Source organism: Hippopotamus amphibius, chromosome 11 (assembly GCF_030028045.1).
Source record: "Hippopotamus amphibius kiboko isolate mHipAmp2 chromosome 11, mHipAmp2.hap2, whole genome shotgun sequence".
In the NCBI taxonomy this organism is placed as follows: domain Eukaryota; kingdom Metazoa; phylum Chordata; class Mammalia; order Artiodactyla; family Hippopotamidae; genus Hippopotamus; species Hippopotamus amphibius.
Genome location: NC_080196.1, coordinates 12,225,369 through 12,245,131, shown reverse-complemented (window position 1 = coordinate 12,245,131; position 19,763 = coordinate 12,225,369). Strand labels below are relative to the sequence as shown.

Below are 19,763 nucleotides of genomic sequence, written 5' to 3'. Positions count from 1 at the left end.
AAGGTTCTGGCCTTCTGCAGTCACTCATGTTTTTGCTTCCCTAAAAACCAGGTGAGTGAGGGACCGGCCTTGCCGTCCTTGTGGGAACAAAGAACAGGTAGGCTGCAAAATCTTTGCACAAGATGGATAAAGCAGGCGCACGTCACCGCAGAGAGGACTGCCCAAAGGGTGGCCATGGTGTACTACACCCTGATGGGAGCAAGGGATGCTGGTCACCCCAGGCCAAGACAGGAGTATGGTGAAGGATGCCATTCTGGAAGTTTCCTTACTGCTTACAGCTCGTCCGTTTTAATGGATTTAAGACTTCTTCACGTCTCTCCCTTACTTTGCAATAAGGAACCTCAAAACGAACAAAGTCAAGGACTCAAGCGTAAAACATATCTTCCACAGGAACAGTATGGGGCTCCTACCGCAGACAGGCAAACAGAAAAGGTAGGGGGCCTCCAGCAACACCCCATATCTTGCTCGACGTTCAACATCCTTTAAACCCTCATCTCAAACGTGTAGCCACTCGTGCTTCTACAAGCACAGAATTATTCTGAATGGATTTAGGAGGAAAAAGTATTACAACGGAGTTCAAGTTGCTGGATCTTTAAAAGTATTCTTCTAAAACTAAACTCGGACCTGTAAGTTCCTGGAGTGTGATGGTTTGGTTGGATTCCTCATACGGTGTCAGTCACCACAGATATCAGGCAATTAATTCCGTCTTACACAGCAGAAACATGTGGTTCCTTTCTGTTCCTGGGCTGTCACTTGTCTTTTCAAAGAAAACTGAACTCCTGTATCTGCTTCTGTAGCCTCGTTTAAAAGGAGATAAAGTAAAACATCCTGGGCTGCATACACGTCCCAGTCTTAATACTCAAATAATGCTTCAAAAGAAGTGGCAGTTCATCATTAATTCACCCGTGTTCACTGTTTAGGTAAGTGTCTCAATGGACTGCTGCGGGATTCCCACCAAGGGCCTTTCTCCGAGGAAGTACCATTGTCACAAGTTGGTGAACACATCCTTATACAGTAGTGCCCAGTGGTCCTTCCTGGAAAGTATGCATCACTGTGACAAGGGAACAGTTCTATCTCAGATTTTAAACCAATGCCTTTTAGGAAGGCACTGCTCAAGATTTTGGCTGTTTTTTCGGTGGGACTCTACCTGCCAACTTTTTCATGGGTAACCTTTCAATCCCATGAAACTTCAAAATAATATCTCTTTAAGAGAGAGGCCAGCCTGACAAGCTGGAACTGAGGAGGAGAGGGAAGAGATGGAGGAAAACAAACCAAAAGAAAAACCAGGACAGGGACAGCTTCCTAGAAGCAGCACCAAACGCAGTGACAGAGGACCTGTTTCCAAAAGGCACATGCAAGGAAGGTGGTGGAAACATGTCACCACACCTTGGAGGCACCTGCCAGAAACCAATTCTTCAATCAAGTTTCACCTGTCCAGTCAACGCCTGTATTTTTTTCCAGCCACCAAAAGCTGGACGGAGGGGATCGTGGTTCCTCTGGCTGTGGTCCCCCCATCCTCCCCTCCCACCCTCCCCCCCCCCCCCCCGCCAGGTACCTTGACCATTAATGCCAAGCATGGGAAGAAGACAGAAAACCCCCAGCTCCCCCGACAACTTGGTCCTGCAAATGCAAACTCCAGCACTCAAGCAAGTCTTCATAGCATTATATTAAAGTGAAACCATTTTCCTTAAAAAAAAAAAAAAAAAGAAAAGAAAAGAAAAAGGCGTGAGTGTTAGTTTTAACAATGAGGTAACATGTTCCGGGCAGCTAAGCTCCGACCGCTGACCCAGTGAGTGCCCAGCTTCTGGGCCCCTGGACCTAGGGGAGCCCCACGGCCTCCAGATGACAGGAGGGGGCAGCCTCCCACCACCTGGGATCAACCGGAACCTCGGCCGTAACAGGAGGAAGGGGATGAGAAAGCAGGCATGTGTGGGTTTCCACTGGCCGGAGGGCACCTTGTCCTCGTCCCCGAGGTTAGCTGAACACGGGGTTGTGCTGCTGGGTCACCCGGATGAACGTTGCCCTCCTGCTGAGCTCTTTGAGTTTGGCGGCCCCCACGTAGGTACAGGTAGACCTCAGTCCCCCAAGAATATCCAGAATAGTGTTCTCGACATCCCCTTTGTAAGGCACTTCCACGGTCTTGCCCTCAGAAGCCCTGGAAGAAAAAGGAGGTTTTGCTTTCAGTCTTGGTCTTTCCCCTTAAGAACCCAGCCAGAAGGATTCCCAGCTTCAGCACTTTCAGCCGCCCCGAGGCACTGAGGCAGCTACACGCCACCCTGCGGCCCCACCCCCACATCGGCTTTGTGGCACGTGCCACGTGGGTCAGGCCAGCATCTCAGATGAATGCACGCCTCCACCCAAGGTGCACGACCTCGTTGCTGGCTGCCCGGAGTCCCGGGAAAAGGAAAGCCTCCGTCAGCAACACCAGAGTCGCAGACCCTGGCCACCAGCCTGCAGGAAGACATGGTCCCCAGCAGCACGCGCCACTCTGTGCCTGTCGGAACCCAGCCCCACCTTTCCATTCTCTGTTCATCTGTACACCGACCTCCAACTGACCCAGAGCCCAGAACACCTACAGGACAAGGGAACCGACCTCCTGACCACCCCCCACCACCGCCTCTCCTGCTGTCCCCCCAGTCAACAACAGAACAAGCCCCAAGCATCCCCTCCCCCTCCCACCTCCCCCCCACCCCACCCCCCGCCACCGCTGCCAGCTCTCCAATCAGGATCAGAGCGGCTTCACAGGAGACGATCAAGACAAGAGGAGGAAGGGATGGAGAAAATGGACAAGTTACGTGCTGTGAGGTGATGTGGGAACCTCACCAGTGAGGCAAGTGGCTCCACTTGCACGGCCTGTCTCTCCAGGGCCCTTGTTGGGCAAACCCCCCCCCCCCCCCCCCCCGGAGTCTGCATAAGTCACTGCAAGATGGGACCAGAGCAGAACTAAGGACCTTCTCAGCACCGGAGGCTGCAGGGCTTTGGTGAGTGTCTTTCATATTTTCAGGGGGCCACTTAGAAATTCGAAGGTCTGGCCCAGGGCGTGAACACTAAACCACACCTGACTGTCCCTGCTGAGCCCTGTCCTGCTTTTCCCGAGGCCGCCACGCAACATCACCTGATTGCACGCCCTGTCCCCTTACTGCAAGACGGGGATACAGTGCAGACTTGCTCTAGGAGGGGCTTTACGAGAAGGAAAGCTCCAATCCATGCAAGACTCTAGCCTCCATCCAAAGGTCAGGCAATCTGGAAATTCTAACAATTAACCAAATTCTGGAACTTTCTTTAGCTGGTCTCTTCAACTGAAAAAATATCATCCCTTGATCAAAAAGTCATTACCTAGAATTTCAAAAGGATATTACCTCTTGTGCCTTGCAATCTACACCTGCAAGACTACCCTCAGGTGAAACCTAGCACCTTAAACCATCGACCAGACCAAGGGCTGGCCTGGTTAGTGGCTGGTTTACAGCACCGAGCTCACGAAGCCAGCCACACCCAAGATGACTGACATCACGGCACTCTGTGACCAGAGACCAACATGCGCACGTGTGCCTGAAATGATGCCCATTTTGTTTCTTAAAAGAACTCCACGGCCTTCCCGAGGCTCACTGGGCATCCTCCACCAGGTCCTCAGCATCGCTTCTTCACTAAGTGGTGATGGCACCTTTTCAAGTCATTTATCATTGATGCCCGAGTCTCCTCATCTGTAAAATGAAGGGCTTTAATCTGTCTCCCAAGGACAGCATGAGAACTAAGTGGGTAATTACTGGGAAGGAACTAGCAAAGCATAAATAACTCTGCCTTAATTAAATACAACGTCAAAGTAGGAGAACCATTCTCAGGAGAAGATCGGGATATGATGGGAGGGAAACTGACAGAGAACACAGATGCAGCCTATAGGGCTCAGGCTGCCTTTGAATTAAGGTTCTAACTCTTTCAGCACTGTCCTTCCCTTGGCTAAGATTTGAATCCACTTCCAGAACTGAGTCGTGATACGCCTAAATTTTCTATATTCTGTTTTGTCTAAACCCTGTTAAAATCACAGAAGAGGATTTTTCTTTCAGCTCCTTGGCTTCTGTTCATGCTCTAGCCTGGTCCCGCCTTCCCTACCTACTTTTCTTAGAACCCCAAACAGATGCAACAGCTAGACTGCACAAAATGTCCTCCAGGCAAAGCATCCGGCTGTCACGGAACTGCAATGGCTCCACTCCCAGACCACCACATAGGAGACGGGCACGGGCCCTTGAACGGTGACACTGGTAAAGCATTAAGCTTCTTGGCCAGAGGTCCAGGTCGGAGGTGAAGCAGTAAACCCCTCCCCCCTTCTCCCCCGACACACTGTCCAGCCTCCTCCATCAGTCACCACCCAGGAGAAAGAGGCCTTCAGAGGCTGAGTGGGAGGGGGGGTCCCTCTTGTTGGGACTGTCTGCAGTTTCCAGGATGAAGCTATAAATGTCCCCTGCTCCTTGTTCCCACCCTGCCGTCCCCATGCCACAACAGCATTGTCAGTGAGGTTCTGCCCAAACGAGAAGGACTGAAGCCAGCCCACCAGTACCTGAGCCCGAAAATCTCAAGGGAGTTGAGATGTGTACCTCTAGCTTGCCTCAAACCTTACACAATGCATGTGAATCCCTTGTCTTCATCATAAGCTTTTGGGTGTGGAATAAGTGGTAGGAAATGGTGAGTATCAGCTCACAGCAGGAGGCCTGAGTTTCCATCCTTCTAAGGATGCGGGGCCTCCTGTCTTATCCACTCAGTGCAGCTTGGCATCAGTGCCAGCTCTGATGAGAAGCAATGGCAGACTCCATGGAGCAGGGCGAGGCAGTGGGTATATTCTGTCACAACGTTCTTAAAACACATGTGCACACAATGAAAATGGAAGTAGAGCAGATAAGCAGACGTGAGCATCCCTTCTGCAGAGTGACTTAATTAAATGGCTAAAAGTGCTGCCTGTGTCAACTGTCCGAGCGCGGGGGCAGGGGAGAGTCCTGTGGCAGCTACTGCCGGTGACACAGCACTCTTCCTGAAAGGCCTGACTTCCATGAGGTGGTCTCGCCCACCCCTGTCTCATATGCAGAGGGAGACCCATCCTTCAGCCTGACTCACCCCAGGCTCCACATCAGCTATATCAGGACAAGGCCATGATATTACGACCCACCCTGTGGAAGTCTAGAGGGTCCCCTCCAGGGCTGGTTGAACAAGAGTTGTATACCTACTCACACATACCCCTAATTCCATTTCCAACTCATCCCCAAACATCTGTGCTCTGCACTGCCTTTCCAGGGCCCCAAACACTGCAAAGGCTAATTAGATAAAAATTATGGCTATTTTGTAAGAGGCAAGATATGTTTTCTAATCAAAGATGACACAAACAGATGGAAAGGTATACCATGTTCTTGGGTTGGAAGAATCAATATTATCAAAATTACTACATTACCCAAGGCAATCTCCAGATTCAATGCAATCCCTATCAAATTACCAATGGCATTCTCCACAGAACTAGAACAAAAACTCTCAAAATCTGTATGGAGACACAAAAGACCCCAAATAGCCAAAGCAATCTTGAGAAAGAAAAACAAAGCTGGAGGAATCAGACTCCCTGACTTCAGACTATACTACAAAGCTACAGCCATCAAAACAGTATAGTACTGGCACAAAAACAGAAATATAGATGAATGGAACAGGATAAAGAGCCCAGAATAAACCCACACACCTAAGGTCAATTAATCTATGACAAAGGAGGCAAGACTATACAATGAAAAGACAGCCTGCTCAATACGTGGTGCTGGGAAAACTGGACAGCTACACGTAAAAGCAAATGAAATCAGAACACTCTTTAACAGCATACACAAAAATAAACTGAAAATGGACTAAAGACCTAAACATAAGACTGAATACTATGAAACTCTCAGCAGAAAATATAGGCAGAAGACTCTTTGATATAAATCACAGCAATCTTTTTCAATCCATCTCCCAGAGTAATGGAAATAAAAACAAAAATAAACAAATAGGACCTAATTAAACTTGAAAGCTTTTCCACAGCAAAGGAAACCATAAACAAAACAAAAGGACAACCCACAGAATGGGAGAAAACATCTGCAAATAATGTGACCGACAAGGGATTAATCTCCAAAATATACAAACAGCTCATGCGGCTCAATATCATTAAAAAAAAAAAAGAAAGAAAGAAAAAATGAGCAGAAGACCTAAATAGGTCTTCTTCCAAAGAAGACATACAGATGACCAAGAGGCACATGAAAAGATGCTCTAATAATTAGCATGAATAATTGATAATTATTAGAGAAATGCAAATCAAAACTACAAAGAGAGATGATCTCACACCAGTCAGAATGGCCATCATCAAAAAGTCTACAAACAATAAATGCTGGAGAGGGTGTGGAGGAAAGGGAACCCTCCTACACTGTTGATGGGAATGCAAACTGGTACAGTCACTATGGAGTACAGTGTGGAGGTGTCTTAAGAAACTAAAAATACAGCTACCATATGATCCAACAATTCCAATCCTGGGCATATATCCAGAGAAAAACATGGCTTGAAAGGATACACGCACCCACCATGTTCACTGCAGGAGTGTTTACAATAATCAAGACATGGCCGCAACCTAAATGTCCACTGACAGATGAATGGATAAAGAAGTGGTGTGTATGTGTGTGTGTACATATATACACACACACACACAATAGAATACTACTCAGCCATTAAAAAGAATGAAATAATGCCATTTCCAGCAACATGGATGGACCTAGAAACTATCATACTAAGTGAAGTCAGACAAATACAAATCATATGATATTACGCAAAATCTTTAAAAAAAAATGATACAAATGAACTTACTTACAAAACAGAAACAAATTCACAGACTTCGAGAATGAACTTATGGTTACCAGGAAGGAAGGGTCAGGGGAGGAGTAGATTTGGGAGTTTGGGATTGACATGTACACACTGCTATATTTAAATAACCAACAAGGACCTACTGTGTAGCACAGGAAACTACTTAATATTTCGTAATAATCTATAAGGGAAAAGAATCTTAAAACAACAGATGTATATGTATGTATAACTGAATCACTTTGCTGTACACCTGAAACTAACACAACATTGTAAATCAACTATACTTCAATCGAAAAAAATTTAAGCTATACAGTTATTTCTTGACACACCTTAATTTAAAAATCTCTGTTTTCTAGCTCCTTCCCATTGGTACTGTAATGTACACAGACTCATATTCTTTGAGATCCACTTCCATCCCAGTAAAGAAGCAGGGGAAGGCAGCCTCACCAGTGACGGAGCTGCCTGCACCCCGCCCCTCCCCCCCCATACCTGTATTCTGCTACTCCTCCCGCGTGTTTCTTCATTGCCGTCTCGGAGCTCATCCCATAGAACAGCTTGAGCTTCTGTCCGTTCCTCTCGATCACCTCTCCAGCACACTCAGTATGGCCCGAAAACATCCCTCCCAGCATGACAAAATCTGCTCCGGCTCCTGCACTCCAAAGTAGGGATGAAAAGAAGCAGCAGAGAAAATATCTCAGAGAAAACCAGCTCTGGAAAGATGCAAGTTGCCCATCCTCCCTTCTCCTGGCTATAGTCAGAGAAAAGCTCAACCTCCCCACTTTGGAAAAAAGTTAAGAAGGGCAGATGAGCACTGGACACACCCAGCAACAAATCAGCCTACTGAAGCTTGGTGGCTAATACACTGGACAGTCCTTAATGGTTACTGAGGACTTTGTACGACCACCTTCCACAGGTCTAACTCTCTTAAAATCAGAGGAACACTAAGAACTGGGCAGCACCTCAGCATGCTATCCAATCTCATACTTAATACAATAACTGCTCTGCCATGTCTCCATCGGGCATCTGGTCTGCCTGAAGCTCTCAGCACCCTCAGAGTGTAGATATGAAGAGACCTCAGAACAGACAGAACCTCCTGCACTAGAGCTTGGGCATGAAGGAGAGAAACCTGTACGTACGTAAACATACATGTTGTGTATGTATGTGTGTACATATGTGTGTGCACATCATACAGATACACAAATGTGTATACAATCTACCCACACCTCTGTTGTGAAAAACATTTGACTTCCAGAGTAAACAATACTCTATATTAATCACCGAATAACATGAAACTTCCAGGATAGGTACAGAGGAGCCTGGGGTGTTGAAATTGCCTTTGTAGGTTATGTTGGATTGGGACCAGGAATAGTTGGAACAGTGGGGCTCACTTGGTGTGCCCTCAGTGTTTATCATAGCACACGGCAGATGTGGCATAACTAGTTTTCAGGAACGTAAAAGGCATACATGGAAGAAACAGAAATAGTCACCATTCCCCATCCTCACTGAGTCCTACTGAGGGTTTGCATTCAGAATAGGAGAATATCAGGGTACAGGTGCATAAAGTAATCGGGATGTAGGACGAGGAGGAGCAAACACAGGATCCCCTGAGACGTGGCCTTGACCGCTTCCATCTGGTCACTTAAATATTTACAAGAGGACTTCGGGGTGTGCATCAGGCATTCCAGCCCCTCCCACTCAGCATGACAGGAGGCAGGCACGGCGGGGCTGGCCCCTGCGCCTGGCAATCAGGCAAGCAAGGCACAGGACCTCTCTCCTTGGCAGCAAGCTCTGCAGACTCTTCCCTGCAGGGTCCCTAACACAACTGCTGGCTCCTGGACCCCCATGCCATGATTAGAAGAGGGCAGAGGATAACTGGTGTCCGGCCAGGCCTCCTGATGACCACAATCCCGGGAGCAGATGTAAAGAGCAGGAGCACAGAGCACAGATCCACTCAAACAATGCTCTGAAGTGGCTTCCAATTATTTTCCTTTCTGAACGCTCTCATGTCCTTTCCTAACCAGTATCTCTCCCCGACCAGGTCCTTTTCCCTCCACAGGTGTGGCTGCACTTCCTGGAAAGGGAGCGCAGGGAGAGAAAGCCATCAGAGCGTGAGTCCAGAGACCACTCTGGGCAGGACGCACCGCGTGCGCTATTAGAAGGCAGCCCCAGACGGAACACGCATCAGTATTAAGTACACGCAGCGCAGGAATCAATAGTAGAGATGCCCCTGGCGGATGATCCTTATTAGAAGGGGTACATGAACGGACTCGTGTAGCAGGAGTCCTGAGTTCCTGCTCTGCCCGTGACTGCGGGACCCTAACTTTGTCACTTGCCTCTTGGGGACTCAGTCCCCTGGACAGTCTCCAAGGTTGCTACAAAACCCAGCTGCTAAGAACACTGCCCCATGCTTCCTTTTGTCAACAGCAGTGTTTTAAAAATAATAATTAAAAAAATGAACCAATGACTAGGCCTAAGACGTTCTATAGGATGAACTGAAACAGCAATAAAGTACAAGGGGGACGTCACCGAATACAGATGATGGGAGGAGCCACTGGCATCCCTGAGGAATGCCCAAGGCAGAAGGTTTCCCTCCACCGAAAAAGTAAACCAACAGCAAACTCAGCCCTGGCGTCAGGAGAGGAGGGTGGGGCCATGGGGGTTCTGTTTCTGCCTCCTGCCGGCACACACAGCGCCCACCTCACAGGTGGGCGTCCCTTGCTGTGCAGCAGCTCTGACTGCTGACCCCAGCTGGCAAAGGTTCAGGGGCCGGCACAGGGCACAGCACCTGGAGATGCTGGACCTCCCAGTGCCTCTCCAAGAACACACCTGCCAGGGTCCAGCCCCTGCCCAATGACATCCATACGCTGCTGCCCCCTAGTGGGAAACAGGCTCACCAACATCTGGTGAGAAACTAAGGCTGGGACTCCCATCCCTCCCTCAGGGATTCCCCCAAGTTAGGCTCCAAAGACCCTCTCGCTGAAGTTTCGGTGCCTCAGATCCGATACAGTCCTCTTCCACGGGTACCCTGAGCCTTCTCCATGGTGACTTCTGGGCCATGACTTCCCCCACTCCTGGCTCACAGGATGCCACCCCTCCATCTATCCCTGGGCACTCGGCCTGCTCTGCCACCAACCAGAACCAAACTGATGCCAGGATTTGGACCAATTAGGGGCTGAATTCCAGGGAGAGGAAACTCAGGATTGGCTCTGAACTTCCCAACGCGTCTGCCACCTCCTTCAGGCACCCCTTCAGGGAGCTCCCTCCCCTCCCTCTGCGGCCTCTTACCAAAGGCTTTGGCGACATCTCCTGGACACGTGCAGCCTCCATCCTTCAAAAAGGAAAGAGCAAAGAGAGGGTGTCAGCGGGAGCTCGGCCAGGCCATCCCCCTCCCCTGGAGGGAGTCAGTGGTATCTGCTGGCCCAGCCCCTCCGCCAACCCCTGCCTGCAGCCAAGCACACAACCCTCAGAGCCAAGGCCCAACACTCCCCTCACCACCACACCTTCCATTCCCCAGGCCCACCAGTCCTGTTTCAGGCCTGCACACCCACTGCCTGCCCGTCCCCTCACCCAGCAGCGGGCATCGGCACCCCATCCGGATGCAGAAGCAGGAATTGCTGAGCGGCCAAGGCGCAGGGACTGGACCTCATCCTCCGTCAGCCCCTGCACAACACCCCTGGCCGCTGGCTGTCCACACAACTATCATTCAGTGGTCACCTTTCCCCCGCTGCCCGGCGTGAAGTGAGGTTTATTTAGCACAAGAGCGCAAGTATTTTATGAGCCAGAAAGGACACTGAATTCGCCCTTTTATATTTCCAGCCACTCCATGTGTCTCCTAGTCCCCCTTCCTATAAGGTACCCAGTTACCTCCAAGTCAAACACGCATTCCTGACACCGACTCGACCCACAGAGAGCGCCCTGCGCTGGTTCAGTGCCTGGCAGGATGGCCTGTCACCTTGGGCTGCCAGGCACAGTCTGGCTGCGGAGCTTCTGCTTCAACACCTGGGACCCAGTACAAAGCTACCAGGACACAGACCCACAGTGTTATCTTACAAGCACAAGAGGCACAAAATAACCAGGCTGCTACCTGCTATTGGCAATGTGGCCTGTGTGAGGTCCAAGGAGGAAAAGGTCAGCGAGGTGGCCTGGGGTAGCAGCCTGCCTAGCAGAGAGGCGCAAGGAAGCAGAGGCACCAGGAAGTCGGGTCAGTGCTGGGGTTGGCGTGATGTGACAGAGCCCAGAGCGGGTCTCGGAGGGAAGTGCCTGTCCCCAGGAGGTGGGACACACTTTGGGAAGGATGCAGAAGACCCAGGCCACCTGGGCTACCTTGTGTGACAATGGCAGGAAGGTGCAGGTGCCCCTGGAGTTGGATGGCATCTCCGTGGAAATGGGATGAACCACTTTACAAATAGTGTCTCCAGCTGAAGACATGGGTCTCTGTGACTCAATCCTTCGTTTCCAATCTGCTTTTAGGCCTGTCCCTCCAGGAGCTAGACCTCAAATACTGCTTCGTTGATTCTTTGCAATTCTGATCAAAAGGCAGGTGTGAAGGCTCAATCTCTTGCTTCTATGAATATTTACTGACTGTATCTCCTCCATCAAGTGCATTATTCATGTGTGGCTTCCCTAACCCTGGAGGGCCACAGGGTCGTGAGCAATGATTATCTCAAGGCAGTCTCTCCACATAAGGGCTCTGGCCAAGGCTCCTCATGTGAAGACAGTCATGGCTCTGTGTTTCCTGTTGGTGCTTCAAATCTCCAGCATATTTACTTTCTCTTCCAAAGGGGCAAACCTCTCTCTGCCCTTCACTTGACCTGCCAATTATTTTTAAAGTGCTTTATCTTTTTTATCAAAACCAGTTCTCCACAATAGGGTTTCAACCTTTTAACCTCAAAAGATTAAACAAACTCATGCTCCCAATAAAAAGGTCCCTAATATGATGTGACTTCAAAAAAATGTACACAGATGCACACACACAGCAAAGTGTGTCCTTAAGTCTTTTGCTCACTCACTAGTGAGTGATTAGCTCGTGACTGCTAGGGTGGCTCGTGCAGGCTCCTGAAAATGCCACACTCCTGTGGTCAGCGATGAGGCCTGATGCAGAGAGCCTGAGCTCTTGGGACACCAAGAAAATGAGCTCTTCTCCTCCCAGGATGGGCCAAGATGTTCACAGTTAATACGACTTTGTGATGTGCTGCGGAGAGGAAATCACACACAGGGCTTCGTCGGCTCACTGTGCTGGGGTGGAATTTGTGAAACAAACAATGCAGAGCAAACAAGCAGGACTGCAATTTAACCCAGTGCAACCTAACATCATATGCTGCTGTAGGGCAAAGGACTCTGCTCCCTACTACCATTTACAGGTAATTTCCAAAAGTGGTTAAAGCATCCTTTCATGTTCTCAGGAGGCAGAGCAGCGCAGGGAAATCTCTGCAACCTGAGACACACGTTTACTTTCATACATGAACATGCATAGCTGCAGGGAGTTTTTACAAAACAAAGTGCAAATACTCCAAGGATTACTTATTTTCCAAGAGTGTTAACATATTTTAGTAGAAAAGGCATCATGTTACATGAGTGGTGATTCAACCTGTGAACTGTCAGTATGACCGCTTCTTCTTAATATTTGCCCAGCCCCAGAAGAAGAGGCAGTAAAGCAAGCATTCAGTGGGCAGAGGGAACTGGACTAAAGCACCAACTATGTGCCAGGTATTGTTACAAACTTCATTTTCCTACTCAAATACCGTAAGAACCTGAAGCTGATATTTTATAGGTGGGGAAAAATGAAGAGGGGGGCTCAGAAAGGTTGAGTGACTTCCCCAAGGTCACACAGCTATGATAATGGAAGAACAAGATTAGAACCATAGTTAAGAGTAAAATCTAAAAATGTTTAGAAGCATACAAATCACATTAGCAGTGGTTATCTTAAGATGGCATTTCTATAGAAGCAAAAATAACGAAATGGGACCTAATCAAACTTTTAAGCTTTTGCACAGCAAAGGAAACCATTAACAAAATGAAAAGACAACCTACGGACTGGGAAAAAAATATCTGCAAATGATGCAACCGACAAGGGCTTAATTTTCAAAATATACAAACAGCTCATACAACTCAGTAACAAAAAAAAAACAAACAACCCAATCAAAAAATGCAGCTAAATAAACATTTTTCCAAATAAGACATACAGATGGCCAACAGGCACATGGAAAGATGCTCATCAGCGCTAATCATCAGAGAAATCCAAATCAAAACTACAATGAGGTATTATCACCTCACACCAGTTAGAATGGCCTCCATTAAAAAGTCTACAAATAACAAATGCTGGAGACGGTATGGAGAAAAGGGCACCCTCCTACACTGTTGATGGGAATGTAAGTTGGTGCAGCCACTATGGAAAACAGTATGGTAGTTCCTTTAAAACCTAGAGTTACCATATGATCCAGAAATCCCACTCCTGGGCATACATCCAGATAAAACTCTACTTCGAAAAGATACTTGCACCCCTATGTTCACAGCAGCACTATTCACAATAGCCAAGACATGGAAACAACCTCAATGTCCACTGACATATGAATGGATAAAAGAGATGTGATACACACACACACACACACACACACACACATACACACACACACACACACAAACAATGGAATAGTATTCAGCCATAAAAAAGAATGAAATAATGCCATTTGCAGCAACATGGATGGACCTAGAGATTATCATACTAAGTGAAGTCAGAAAGACAAATACTGTATGATATCACTTATATGTGGAATCTAAAATATGACACAAATGAACTTATCTACAAAACAGAAACAGACTCTCAGACATAGAGAACAGACTTACGGCTGCCAAGGAGGAGTGGGCTGAAGGCAGAATGGATTGGGAGTTTGGGTTTAGCAGGTGCAAACTATTACATATAAAAATGGATAAATGACAAGGTCCTACTATATAGCACAGGAAACTATAGTCAACTATATTTATCCTGTGATAAACCATAATGGACAATAATATGAAAAAGAATATATATATTTATAACTGAATCACATTCCTATACAGCAGAAATTAACACACTGTAAATCAACTATACTTTAATAAAATTTTTTTAAAAGATGGCATTTCTAGTAATCTTTATTTCCATTATATTTCTGATTTTTTTCTAGGCTAAACTTATGTAGTTGGAGAATTTTTCAAGCCTCAAAAAAAAATTATTTGAATGACTTTACTTAGGTCTTCCCAGATAATGGTCTAACCACCCCTAAACAACTACATTAAATCAACAAAATAAGAAATTTGCCAATCAATTTTTCCTTTTTTTGCAGAGGGTCAGTAAGTGGATAAGCCCTACTGACTGGGCGTAGACAAGGACGGGATCGGGGGTTACTTTGAATCAGCTCAACCTCTATCATTCCGTCCAACAACTTGAGAAGCACGGTCTCTAGGTCTTTATCAAATGCACTGGTTAAAACTCTGGCCTTGAGTAAAGACACAATAGTGACCCCAGCCAACCTCACCACAGGACTTTTTTTAGGTCCTGTGAAGCACTACAAAGTCCAAGCCATGCTGGGTATCCATGAACAATGAACTCATCTGGTTGTTCACATCCCTCCCCTTCCTCAGGGTTCACTGGGTCCTGACTCTATCTCTTCACTGGAAGACATGCCTGGGGACCCTGTGGGAAAAGGATGAGCTGTAAGCACAGATTAAGCTGAAGCCCCTCCAAAGCAAAGTGGCGGGAAAAGAGCAGACCTGGGATGCTGGACCAACCCTGCATTCCTGGTGATTTCAGCAAGCCCTTCACCCTCTGAGTCTCCACACTATAAATGAGGGCGGTCAAGGGAAGGATGGAACAGATGTGATGCTGAAGAGGTTACTTAAGGTCTCAAAGCTTCAGTCTCCTCATCGGGTGTGACAGTTAATTTTATATGTCAACTTGACTGGGCCGTGGGGTGACATTTGGTCAAAAATCATCCTGGGTATGCCTGTCAGGGTGTTTTGGGGATGAGATTAACACGTGAGTCAGCAGACTGAGTAAAGCAGATCGCCCCCACCTAATGTGGGTGGACCTCACCTAATCACTCCAAGGCTTGAACAGAACAAAAGGCTGAGACCTCCCCAAGTGAGAGAATCCTTCCTGACGGACTGCCTTAGAACAGGGGCCCTGGACACTGACTCCAACAGAAACACTGGCCCTCCCTGGTTCTCAGGCCTTCACACTCAGACTGGAACCATACCATGAGCTCTCCTGGGTCTCCAGTTTGCCAACCCACCCTGCAGACCTTGAGACTTCTCAGCACCATCATCGCATAAACCAATTCCTTATAATAAATCTACGTCTGTCTACACATGCATACCCAATTGGTTCTGTTTCTCTAGAGAACCCTGACTAATATACCTGTCCAATGACGGTAACAGCTACCTAATAACCTGTATTGTTCCAAGGATCAGAGATTATAGGTGCACCATGCCCCGAAGACAGTTGATGCTCAATTCACAAAAGCCATTACTTCCTCTAAAGCTGTTTCCACCTTTAAAATGCTCTCCTTTGTGTCATGTCCCTAGCAGGTGACAAGACAAAATGAACGGGTCACACCTTAATCTTCACCTACCCAGGGGGTGTCCTGGATTTCTCAGCCCTCTGCCTCTCAGAAGCCCAAGCAGACCACAATAAATAGAAACCTGGTTCAAGTCCAGCCTCTCCGGTGTAACTGACCCCTGCTGTGGCTTCCTCCTGAACTTCAGTAGCACAGACATGCGAATTTAGCAACAAAAGTGTAAAATGAGACAACTGGAAGGACACTGGACAAAGTGGCAGGATCCAAACAGTTGATGGGTTTCCAGTGGGTTTAGGCCTCTTGGCAAGTGGGAGAAACCTGCTTGTGAAACTCTATCAGACAAAGGAGCAGTGAGGAAAACAGCTGCTTTAAACCCCAAGATGCTCAGCTGGTCAGAAGGAATGAGCTGAAGTCAAGAGTGCAGAAGCTATTTAAGTCTGTGAACTCCACACAGTCTGCTGGCTACAAACTGAACTTCTAACCCTATCTAGGAAAGCTCTGGCCATCAATGGAAAAATTAGAACCTCAGAGCATCAGTACCACCAGCCTGGGCTGTCACTGTCCCTAACTGACAAATTCAAAGAAGCTCTTCCCTGGGTGCCAGCAGACAGCTCTGGCACAAGGACCAGGCCAACCCTGACTCTAGAAGTCAGTGGTTCTCAAACAGGAGAGCACATCCGAATTACCTGGGGGGCTTGTTAAAAGATTCCTGGGCCTCACCTTCAGAGTTTCTGATTTAGCAGGTTTGAGACAGGGCCTGAGAACTTCTAACAAGTTCTCAGGTGACACTGATACTCCTGGTCTGAGCACACACTTAAGAGAACTGCTGACATAAGCTATCAAGTAGATGGTGCTGGGTAAGGAGATCCCAAGCTGAATTTCAGAGTCGCCTGTGGTGCACGCAGAGCCTCCACCCCTACTCCCCAAATGGTCCTGTAAACTAAGCAAGTGTGAAATTTCTAGAAAGACACAAGTATGGGATCTCAGAATAAGTTCAGAGTAAAACTTCATTAATTTGACCTCCACCGGTTTAGAAATGGTAGCCATTCAAGGAATACATATAAGGTCTAAATTATTATTAAGACTCTTGATGGTGAGTGGAGACTTATGACTAATTACATATGGTGCTCTTGGGGCCAAACTATGAAGAGTCTAATTCAACAGGATGGGGTCCAGTGAAAAGCCTCCCTGGTGACTGTCATGCAACCAGCCCAAGACGAGGCTACAGTGAGCATCTGAGAACCATACTGGAGGACGGTGCTGTTTGGTGACTCCAGTGAGTTCAATCACCTCACTCCGTAAATGCAGGATGATGGCTCTACGTCAGCCTTTTACGAACGAGTTGTTCAATAAATGGGTCTTAATTTGTTCACTGGGGCAAAATAAATGGGTCTTAATTTGTTCACTGGGGCAAAAGCTAAGAGGAAAGGATATTAAGTGGAAGGTCTCAGAACTCTGTCATCATCCAATAAATCTTCAGTGATTTATTCTAGCTCCTAGCACACAGCAGATGCTCAATGAATACATGCTGACTGAATGGATGGGTGGATGGAAAGCCTGGATGAAGAACTAGAAGGAGCACAGGAAGTGTGCCCTGGACCGCAAGTGAAAGACCTAGATCTTCATTTTGGTTGTGACAAGTCACGTGCAGGGAAGCAATGGCTGCAGGGTTCAGATGCCGAAACTCAAATGAGATCGTGTGCATGTAGGGATTTTTAAAGAGTATTATTATACCTTCCAAGAAGGTCCAGAAATCAAATCTCACCAGCTGAAATGCTGAACCAAAATCAAGAAGAGATCATTCCACCCAGATATGTAATTTACTACATCTGGATTTTTCACAAAATAACCTGTCAATTATTTAATGTGGGAGCTTGGCTTAGCAACTGGACAAGTGAAAAGGTCTGAAGATTTAATTTACTACATTCAATATGAGTCCATTGTTACAACACCACTAAAAATACACCACTACTTCAGAATTTAAACATATAATTAAATATATAATATATGAGTTTGAGTCAAAAATTATCCGCACTCCAGGTATATTAAAATTTCCGTTGGCCACACTGCCTTAATAGTGCTTTCCAAGAAAGAGAAAAACAAATACCGCATATTAACACATATATGTGGACTATAGAAAAATGGTACAAATCAACCAGACTGCAAGGAGGAGGTGGAGACACAGATGTAGAGAACAAACATATGGACACCAAGTGGGGAAAGCGGGGAGAGTTGGGGGGGAATGAATTGGGAGACTGGGATACCAAATTGTACACTCTGAATATATGCAGTTTCGTGTATGTTAACTGTATCTCAATAAAGTTTCCGAAAAAAAAACAGTGCTTTCCATTCAAGGCTACTGTCTCCCCAGTCACTGCTGTGCAGGTGTGAATGTGTTACATCAGTTCATTTGTAACTGCAGTGTGAGCAAAAATGCATGCCCCACTTGTGATCTGCATGAAAGAAGAGCAGTGTACAGTGATTTGTTTTTTTGTGGTCTGAGGGTACACCTGGTGCCGTTATTTATCGAAGGCTTTGAGCGCAGTATGGAGAAAGTGTTTTGTCGCAGAAGTGTGTATGAATGGACAGAGATGTTCAAGGAAGGTGGCACAAGTGTTAGCCATCAAGAAGGAGCCGGATTCACTTCCGATGAAGAAGTGAAGACAGCGGTGCATTCGTGGCTCGCTGCTCAGCCTGTAACATTGTTTAATGAGGGAATACGAAAGCTTGTTGACAGATGGACAAAGTGTGTTGAAAAGCAAGGAGATTATGTCGGAAAATGACGTATTTGTCATTTCTGAAAGTTAATTAAATTTTACAGCCAGAGTGCGGATAATTTTTGACTACCCTCGTGTGTGTGTGTGTGTGTGTGTGTGTGTGTGTGTGTGTGTGTGTGTGTGTATCACCCATATAAGCAGAAGCCATAGCTCTGTCCAAGTCCATCCAGTTATACCTGACATGTTCTGTCTTATTCTAAGCATCTCATCTAGAAGGGGAGAGACATGGTAACTATTTGAATGATGGTCATGTTGATAAAGGTGGAGCAGACTTACAGATAAATTGAGGATTACCTTCAATCCTTAATATTCAGTGGCTGAGTACTGAGCTGCTGTACTTCCAGGAGCTTCGTGATCACGGACTCTTCCTCTGCTCACCTCCCTCCCCCAGCTCACCCACAAAAATCTAACTTCTGCCCCCAACATCCCACTGAAACTGCTCTCACTACAGTAACCAGTGACAGCATCTGATACCACTGCAGCTATGACTGGCTAAAATGAGGTCACCCTGGAGTAGGAGAGGCCTCTAATCCAATATGACTGATGTTCTCATAAAAAGGAGGAATCTGGACACAAAGGCAGATGTGCACACAGGGAGGACTCCATGTAAAAACTGAAGCTCTGGTGCTGTAAGCCAAGGAACTACCTACCAGAAGCTTGGGAGGCCTGGAACGGAGACTTCCCTGGAGGCTTCGTGAGCCTGCTGACGTCTTGATCTTGGACTTCTGGCCTCCAGGATTGTGAGACAATATATTTCTCCTGTTTGAGCCACCCAGTCTGGGGTACTTGGTTACAGCAGCCCTAGCAAGCTAGCACGTGGCCCACGCATTTTCTCAAAGCTCCCCACACATCCCCCATCGTGCTACCCACCACCTCGGGCTGTAATGGACTATAGAGTTGTTACTGACTAGAGAGCTGCCTCCCTCACCGCAGAGTCCGTAGGGAGTAGGGCCTGTATCTCTGCTGACTGTCACCGAGTGCTGTGACCGTGGTGCCTGCTCGCTCCCGAGCCCACAGGATGCCAACCAGGTGAAGGGCAGCCAGGGAGCAGGGGCCTCCCCGAGACGCTCCCAGACCCCTCCCCCTGCCCCGCGCAGACACTTACTGAGATGATGTGCCCCTTTAGGCCGTGGGCCGAGTCTGCACACTCAATCACCGCGCTCAGCTGGGGGTAGCCCACCCCCGTCTTGGTGCGGGTGGTGCACACGGAACCTGGATGGAAGAAGAGGGGGACCCCAAAGAGAGATGGTTACAAATGTGCAGAACGCGACACAAAATGAGCTTTCATCACCGTCACATAGCCCTGCCCCAATTTCCTGGGGGTGAACTTTCCACGGTGGCGGGAGAGGAGCAGTGGGGCTGCCCCGCAGCTCGATGGAGGTTGGTTATAACCACCACCTAGCCGTGCATCCCTTCCGGGCCTCATCACTGTCATCTGCTGATGTCCAGGACACTCCCCTCTACACCCTGTCACTGTCACTGTCCCCGATGACATCAGCTCCCACTTACTGACTCTCCATGCTTAAACGCCATTCTTTCCTACCTTCCCTCACTTTCCACAACCACAAGGGACCTTCAGGTGCCT

At 47.5% G+C, this 19,763-nt stretch overlaps 1 protein-coding gene across 2 annotated transcripts in view; it reads right to left on the bottom strand.

Moving 5' to 3' along the window:
- Window positions 1-1,651: 1,651 nt before the first annotated feature.
- Window positions 1,652-19,763, bottom strand: part of GMPR (guanosine monophosphate reductase) — a 43,517-nt gene continuing 25,405 nt past the window's right edge. Inside the window, exons 6-10 of one of the 2 annotated variants that reach the window (XR_009048106.1) lie at window positions 19,284-19,390; window positions 10,135-10,177; window positions 7,339-7,498; window positions 1,871-2,155; window positions 1,652-1,686 (exon numbers count right to left, since the gene is read on the bottom strand). Coding sequence is in view for 1 of the 2 variants with exons in the window: in XM_057700121.1 (XP_057556104.1) it covers window positions 1,975-2,155; window positions 7,339-7,498; window positions 10,135-10,177; window positions 19,284-19,390 (491 nt within the window). In the remaining variant the exon portion in view is untranslated. Of the gene's footprint in view, window positions 2,156-7,338; window positions 7,499-10,134; window positions 10,178-19,283; window positions 19,391-19,763 lie in introns of both variants that reach the window. The other variant, XM_057700121.1, reaches the window with a different exon arrangement.